The 8,140-nt window shown below is 36.8% G+C and overlaps 1 protein-coding gene across 3 annotated transcripts; it reads left to right on the top strand.

Moving 5' to 3' along the window:
* Positions 1-1,125: 1,125 nt before the first annotated feature.
* LOC117689064 (cholecystokinin receptor type A) lies at positions 1,126-8,140 on the top strand. Of its 3 annotated transcripts, XM_066086564.1 has the most exons (5): positions 1,126-1,251; positions 1,516-1,633; positions 3,950-4,031; positions 4,638-4,756; positions 6,707-8,140. In XM_066086564.1, the coding sequence occupies exon 5, from the start codon at positions 6,711-6,713 to the stop codon at positions 8,082-8,084; it is 1,374 nt and encodes a 457-aa protein (XP_065942636.1). In that variant the 5' UTR covers positions 1,126-1,251; positions 1,516-1,633; positions 3,950-4,031; positions 4,638-4,756; positions 6,707-6,710; the 3' UTR covers positions 8,085-8,140. The 3 variants fall into 3 exon arrangements, with proteins under 3 accessions (XP_065942636.1, XP_065942637.1, XP_034324648.2); XM_066086565.1 differs by lacking the exons at positions 1,126-1,251; positions 4,638-4,756 and having other exon boundaries at positions 1,388-1,633; XM_034468757.2 differs by lacking the exons at positions 1,126-1,251; positions 3,950-4,031; positions 4,638-4,756 and having other exon boundaries at positions 1,389-1,633.

The raw sequence follows: 8,140 nt of genomic DNA, 5'->3' as shown, positions 1-8,140 counted from the left end.
TACATCTCTCCATGGGATTTTAATTATAGCAGTGATGCCCAGAGTGGAGGAACTGAGATGACAAATTCCCCCCACTGTTGTTTATTACCGATTTATTCATTGCCTTCGTGATAGAGACGGATCGTACCGACAAAAGATGGTGATTTCCCGTCAACCTAATTCATCATATTGGCACCGAGGGAACAATCATTCCTGCAAAAGACACCGAAGGATTGGCATCTTCAGATTCCCTTTAGCGAAATTAAACTGCTTTTGACACTCTTTTGTAACTCATCTAACTAGGTGGACCTGTACGTCGACAATTTGATCTTATTGTTATAGTCATTACATTCAGATCCTAAAATCGGTGCTCTAAATAAACAAATTAATGATAATAATCGATAAAAAATATTAAGATTGTACAATGTCACATTTAACTTTATATTCTTTTGTAGGTTAGGTTCTCTTTTAGAAATATAAACTCAAAGTGGCAATTAAACTTTGCTTAATGAACGTTTGTGAAAAACGTTAAATAGATTAGTAATGGACCTGGTGGGTTTTTCTGTCTCGATCGTTGATGACCGAGTACAGTTTGACTCCACATGAGGCATGTTGAGGCTTTGTGGCATTTCTTTGCAACTTTTACCCCATGGTTTTTATAAACAGCCATTATCAATGCAATAACTCAGATTTAAAAAAGCAGCATTCCGCTAAAACACCCGTTGCCACATTATACACACGTACAAAACCGAATAAAACAAATCTTCGAAGAAAACGGCTGAGGCCATTACCATGCCAATTACGTAAAAAGTCTAATGATTAAGCATTTTAAGTGCCAAAAACAATTCTGCCGTTGAAGCTGTCAAAATAAGAAATTTACCGTTTAAACCAAGCAAAGATCAGTATTATAAAATCCAGAAACATTAACATCAATCACTAGAAGCCTGTATCGGGCGATCGCTCTAGCAGATCCGTGGTAAAAAAAATTACACCATATTGTATCGCTGTATTTATTATCTATTTCTTCATAGAACGTTTGGGGAACAGCTTTGTTTTCATAATAAATCTTAATAATATATCTATAACGAAAAGTTGTTATATTTTGTAAATGTTTTTGAATGAGGAGTGAGTATAGTATAGTAGCAAGAAGGTCGCTTTTTGATATCAAGGTTGACCATCACTAATAACCGAAACAATCGATGTTATGATTCAACCCCAAAGACAGAAGATCAGTACCAATAAGTTCCAATGTAACGATCACAATGTCTTTTGGTGAGTAGATATACATCAACGACTCAAAAACAAACAGAAAAAAGACCATTGTTTGCGTCCACTGCCTCATTGGCTATGGTCTTATCCATTGATCCAATTTAATTTCACGGAAAATACAACAATATCAGAAATGATGGTCTGGGATGCTCTGGATGGAGATCTTACTCGGGATCTGGGCAGTCGCGTGTTGTCTACTGATCCTTCACTGGCAGGCCGAGATTTACCGCCCTCATCTCGAATAAACAATTTGTCTTACTGTTGCAGGATAAAGGTTCCGGCGAGGTGAATCAGGAACAATCTGTAGAGTGAGGGAGATATCACCTCTGGGTACTGGCTTCACGCTTTTGCCATACTCTTTTTGCAAGTGAAGCCAACGACGAAGGTATGTAACTTTTGCATTTTCAATAGAACAATGCATTTATTTTATTGAATGTATGAATTGTGTTAAGCCAATTATTAGTAAATAAACATAATTTTTAACAAACCCTTGTCCAGGAAGCAAACCTTAGCTATTTTGGTCAACATTTATGAATTATGCTAAATCAATTTATAGGACCATAAAGGCAATTTTTAAGCGCGATTTAACGGATAAAACAAGATTCAGTAAAGAAAAAGTAAGTTGTGACTGTTTGATTTCACCTGTACAAATTTCAGCAAGCGAACACCAGCAGAGAAACAGCACACGAACTCTCAATATTCCTAATGCTTTGCTTTCTCGGATTAAGACATTTTATTGAATTAGTATGTTTTAATTGACGTTTAACATGGGAAATACTTAAGCATCTCCGCATGACCAAGTAATTTCATTTGTTTGGGGGGTGTATGTATGTTACGTGGTGCAGACCTCGGCACTCATTTACAAGGATGGATCCGCAATATAAAATAATTCTCATAAGAAGTAAACCGATGCTAACAACATTAGTATTTCAATTATATGTTTAAAATTAAAATGTCACAAAAATTATATGAATATAGTATATTTGCTAAAACTAACGACATTGCTGGGGATGATGCGCCTTGTCGTGTAAAATGAAAAAAAAACCGCAGGGGGGGGGGGGGTGTTAAGAGTTAAGTTGAATTTACTGAACTGAAGATAAAACTGATTATTTTTTAGGTTACAAAAACCATTCTGACATTTCACTTTATTCATCCTTTAAAAAAACACAAGTTGGTAATTAAGATTGTTGGTTTAAAATAGATATTCAAAAAAGAAAACGTAAGCAAGTACGAATATTGCAAGGAGATTATTTCTACATGTACATAAAAGATATGTACAAAGTCAGCAATGCTCCGAATTGGTCACACAATAAGCTATACTTTATGCAAATCAGCTCCCTCCAGTAGTATCCTGACTGATTTTTCCATTGCTCGATAGAATCAAGTTTGTAATGCACTTTCAAGGCCTGTAATTTGAAAACCGTAATAATTGTTCAATAAAAACGCATTATACGGGAATGTAATTTAACCTAAAAAGCGAGCAGTTTCTGGAAAAAGCATAACTACACCTTTAAAACCCAAAGACTCTTCTATTTCAATTAGAAGCTTTGATATGTATACAAAGTCTTTGGAGCCGTCAATAAAACTCAAAACCCTTCCACGTGCCTGTAAAAAATTTACAGCTGATAAAAGTGACGCGATCTGAAGATTTGTCAATTACGGCGGTTCCTGAACAGACGTGTGGCTCTTTCATCTTCCTACTGCCATTCTGTTTGTATTGCGAAATCGGTCAGAATTACCAACCTAGTTAGTGAGAATGGCTTCAAGGACATAATTTTTACATTATCTCTTAATTTAACACTACTAATGGCAAATAGTTTTTGCAATCTGAATATTTGTAATATGAATATTTTTTTGCATTATGAATATTTGTAATATGAACTCCTAAAGTTTGAATCAAATTGCTATTCCTTTAAATTTTGCGAGTGTTGACAATTAACGCAATTCTTTATATATTCTGTTTCTCGAATAGAATTGAATCAATACAATATAGAAGACTCTTTTAAAAAACAATTGAAGGAACCATGCGCGGATCTAGAGGGGGGGTCGGGGGGGGGGGGGGGGGGGTCCCGACCCCCCCTGGAAAATGAAAATTTATTAAATTTACATAGTAAAATTATCGCGAAAATATGCCTCGGACCCCCCCTGGCAAACACAATTATCCTTCGGACCCCCCCCTGGAAAAATTTTCTGGATCCGCGCATGGGAACCACAGTATTTGTTTCAAGTTAACTGATGCTTACTTGTTCAGCCAAAATAATATTGATTTCGTAACATTTAACTACTAGTATCAAACAAAAATTAACCCATATATATCTATTAAAACTATAGCCATGGGGGTCAACCAACGATTTACACAGGTGTAAACATGTGATACTATCTGCCAGGTGCTCCATGTGTCCGAATTCCGGCCCTAGGGGTCCCGTAACATATGGACTCTAAGCTGTGGGGGCCCTGTTGATATTCTAGTATACGGCATAGGGACCACGTGAAACCAGGCAGTGCACGCTACCTTCCCGGTGTATTAGCCTACAATTAGTTTTTTTCTTCTTCAAGGGAAGCGGTTTATCAGAGGGAAAAACCTCGGAAACTTGCCACCTCATGATGTGTTAACGGCTACTTATGGACCATTTCCTTCCTGGCACATAAACATATCCGACAACTGTTTTAAACATGCGTTAACTTTTTGTGATATTTAAAGAACACGGGCTTTATTGGCTGTATGGTTTGCATACGGTGTATTTAAAATCATTGTCCAACTACCTACATAACTTAATAACAAGGTAGGGACATTTTAATTATCATTTTATTTTAATAGAATTCATAAACTGGGTCATTTTTGCATAACACTGATGAAATTGCGATGTAAACTATTGATGAAAACGGAAAAAAAATTAACATTCTTTAGAGCTAAATATTCGATTATTCTGAACATAAAAAATTGCAATTGCATTCTAATTATGGTCATCGAGTTCCCTCCAACTGTCAGTGTACTTCAGAATACTTGGTACCTTGAATTCAAGTCTGAGACTATTGACCAATTTTTTATCGGAACTTTATCAAGACTATCTGCTTATAACCTACTGTCCTTTCCGATATATTTCATTTTATCAAATAAAATATACAGATTTTGCATTGTTCGGGGATTATCTACGTTAACTTAATTATTTCTTTATGGCCAGTGTCCGGAGATCAGGGTCACGTGGGTTAATTTTTAATTACTAACATTGTTTCCGAACAAAGAATCTAAATTTTGATTGGCTGAAATAGAGCAGGAAAGCCCAGGTCTCCGATTAAGGTAGCGTACCCTACCTCAGTCATTCTGATCGGAGCCCTGCAGCAATAAAGTTATATTTATTTTCTGAAGGCTTCCCTGCTTCTATTTTCAGTGCAATCGTCCCAAACCTTTTGGACTGGACATTGCAAAACGGGTCCTCCCACTGCGAGCAAGTAAACATTCCCCCAATCTCACATCGACGACGAAACCCGGCACGATACTACCACCAAGGTGATCCACCATAAAGTGTGTCCGTGTGAACTTTGTACATAGGCTTAAATATCATTAGTATCTACATGTATTGTGTATTAAATCATTTATGAATACTCTTCCCTTGTAATCTGTAACGTATGTACCAATACGACATCAAGACTTCCCAATAATTGAATACTTTGTATAAAAGCTTACATCAATAGTATCCATTTAAAAGGGAAATTAAAGTCTTTATCAAGACTTTCGACTTATGATCTGCAAAGTATCTACCATCAAGGGTATCCCCTATAGCATATTAAAACTATACAAATACCTGCTAACTAAGTTAACACTGGCATTGAAAATGTGTACATTGCTAGAAATGTACGACACACTAAGAATTATTTGTGAATGTGTTTAAACTTTGTATCAAATCGTAGAGCTCTAATTACGGCTTGCAGACTCTAATCAACAGTGTAAAAATTGTAAGATCTAAGTAGCGTTTTAAGTGTGCTGTGGTTTATAACAATAGAAACAATACGTAGCTCGCTCCCTCTCCAACAACCAGACTTCCGGACATGTCGCCTAGTTGTCTGAAGTACCTAGGGATCGTCAGGGACCTCCAGTTTAAACTTTAAACTGGGGGTCACTTAAAGACGTCAAAAGTTTGGATGCTAAATAGCCCTTATAACTAAAAACCCCATCTGTTTATTGGAATAGTCTATTTAAGGGGAAACAAGTTTTTATTGTATACTCTTGCATAATTATCGTTTTATGATGTTTTAAATACATGTAAAAAAATCAATGCTTTGATTTATAATGAAAAAAAGTAATGCATTTATCTAATTACTGTTCATTGTAGTTTTGTCTTTTGCATAGACGTTTTAGATATAATATATAGTACACATATCATTAAAGCCAGTGAACAGTAATGGAATATTGAAATAACGTATAAATGTAAGTCTCATTGTGCTTAACAAATAACAATTGACTGAATGTCCATGCTAAAACACCAAATGCATGGTTTTAAAAGATCATTTGAATATCATATGCATTCTATCATATCGTAAAGGCCTGTTATCAAATACTCATTGAGACAGAGCGACTTATTCTGCGACTTCCGTCGAGTTATATATATATGTCTTTGCCTGTGATAACACTACGTATCGATTTTGTACTATATAACCCATAATACAAATGACGCCAAATTGAGGCGCCAGCGGGGTTTGCTTATTCATATTTAAATATTTAATCGTACGATGGTTTAAAATTATATAAATATAAGTAATAAGGAATCATTCTTTGAATATTATGAGGTGATAATTTCGGTCGGGGCGTAATCAAATCTATCATAAAGCCCTTCGGGCTTTATTGGATTTGATGACGCCCCGACCAAAATTATCACCTCATAATACTCAAAGAATGATTCCTTATTCCTTATATATAATCCAAAATGAGTAAAGTTAATCCACACACATATTAAATAATAAAAAATAACAGAGAGCCGATTCAAAACTCTACCGGTTTCATTATAATCTTCAGGAGTTTCCTGAAGATTATAATGAAACCGGTAGAGTTTTGAATCGGCTTTCTGTTATTTTTTATTATTATTATTATATATATATATATATATATATATATATATATATCCAAATCACAAAAGAATTTTCTCAGTGTCCGGTAAAAATATAATAAAATAAAAAAAAGCAACACTAACTGCAAAACATAAGCGCTTTCATTGTTAAAAATCTTCAGACGTTTTACAGTCGTTAAACGACTGTAAAACGTCTGAAGATTTTTAACAATGAAAGCGCTTATGTTTTGCAGTTAGTGTTGCTTTTTTTTATTTTATTATATATATATATATATATATATATATATATATATATATATATATATATATATATATATATATATATAGTCATAATTATAACATATTAACGACATGCTCGTATACTATTAAGCCTTTGCATTTTATTTTTATCCCAGAGAGATGAACTGGACAGAATTAACAGACCTCGCCCAGTCTGTAGCCGCTACAGGGTCTACCATGGACTGGACCACTGAGGTTGGAAGCTATAGCTCGACTCTCGGTGGACAAGCCTTATCTACACCGGTTAACACACCAGGGACTGACTATTATAATGGGTCTAAGCCCACATTAGACCTAGCCAGGCGCCTTACTACCCCCGGAAATGACGTAGTGGTACTGACGGCCGAGGACTTGAATGCCCGGGAAGTCCCCCTTAACACCCCGGCGCTGGTCTACACAATTTTACTTCTCATCATTGGACTTCCTGGGAACTCTGTTGTTTTGTATGTATACACCCAGAAATGGGGGAGAAGTTCCACTCGAACGTTTATCCTAGGCTTAGCCATACTGGACTTAGTGAACTGCCTTGTGACGTATCCCATGGAGATCGCGCTGTTGACACGCCCTTTATTGTTTGACTTCCCGGTCCTTTGTAAGGTGACCCGCTTCGCGACTTACGGGTGCAACACGGCCAGTGGACTGGTTCTCATAGCTATCGCAGTGGACAGGTACCAGCGCATCTGTAGACCTCTCAGTAAACCAATGACGACAAGAACCGCCAAAATCGTCATCTTCTGCGCGATTGGCGTGGCTGTTGTGTTCCTGTGGCCCGCCCTCGTACTGTATGGAACAAAGAGTATTCCTGTCTCCAGAACAGTTGTCTTAAAACTGTGTCAAATACAAGATAATTTTTATGTCACTGTCTACCCATTGGTATTCTTCGTGTTTAACGGAGTTTGCACTGTCATCATATTTCTGATTCTGACTGTAATCTATTTACTAGTGGGTATAAAGGTCTGTAGACTCCGGACGTTTCGTTCAAAATCGTGCTCTGTGACGTCAATTTCAGAATTCACGGATGAGGACGATCAACTTTACTTGGGAAACTGTAAAGGAGCAAAGAATTCCGAGCGAGAGTTACAGCCATTGAAAGGCAAAAAAAGACGGCCGGAGAACGGGTCAAAGGACGACATCCCGCCAGCACCGGGCGCAATTAAAGTGGCCCTCAAGACAACCTCCGACACCCTGAAAAAAGCGCGAAAATCCGTGACGGACAAACGCTTCCGACGCGTGAGTAAAACCACCATAATGTTGTTCCTGGTGACCCTGCTGTACGTGATCTGCTTCACGCCGTTTCTTGGGATAGTGTTTCATAGAACGATTCACAAAGACGCGTTCATGACCATGACGCGATCGGAAAAGATGGCGTTCAACGTCATTTTACGTTCCTACCTTCTGAACTGTGCCATTAATCCAATCATTTACTCATTCTGTAACGATCTCTTCAGAAAAGAGTGCGCATACCTCTTTAAGAAGCTGTTCCGTAAAAACTAGCTGTTAAAATGTAAATTTTGTTGATACATAAAATATAAAATATATTTGTGTTGATA

The sequence above is a fragment of the Magallana gigas genome, chromosome 6 (assembly GCF_963853765.1).
Source record: "Magallana gigas chromosome 6, xbMagGiga1.1, whole genome shotgun sequence".
NCBI lineage: Eukaryota > Metazoa > Mollusca > Bivalvia > Ostreida > Ostreidae > Magallana > Magallana gigas.
The sequence above is the reverse complement of the archived record's forward strand: the minus strand, read 5'-3'. Positions and strand labels throughout refer to the sequence as shown.

Bases quoted from the DNA above. Each gene is read 5' to 3' on its own strand.
- LOC117689064 (XM_066086564.1), top strand. From the start codon at position 6,711: ATGAACTGGACAGAATTAACAGACCTCGCCCAGTCTGTAGCCGCTACA.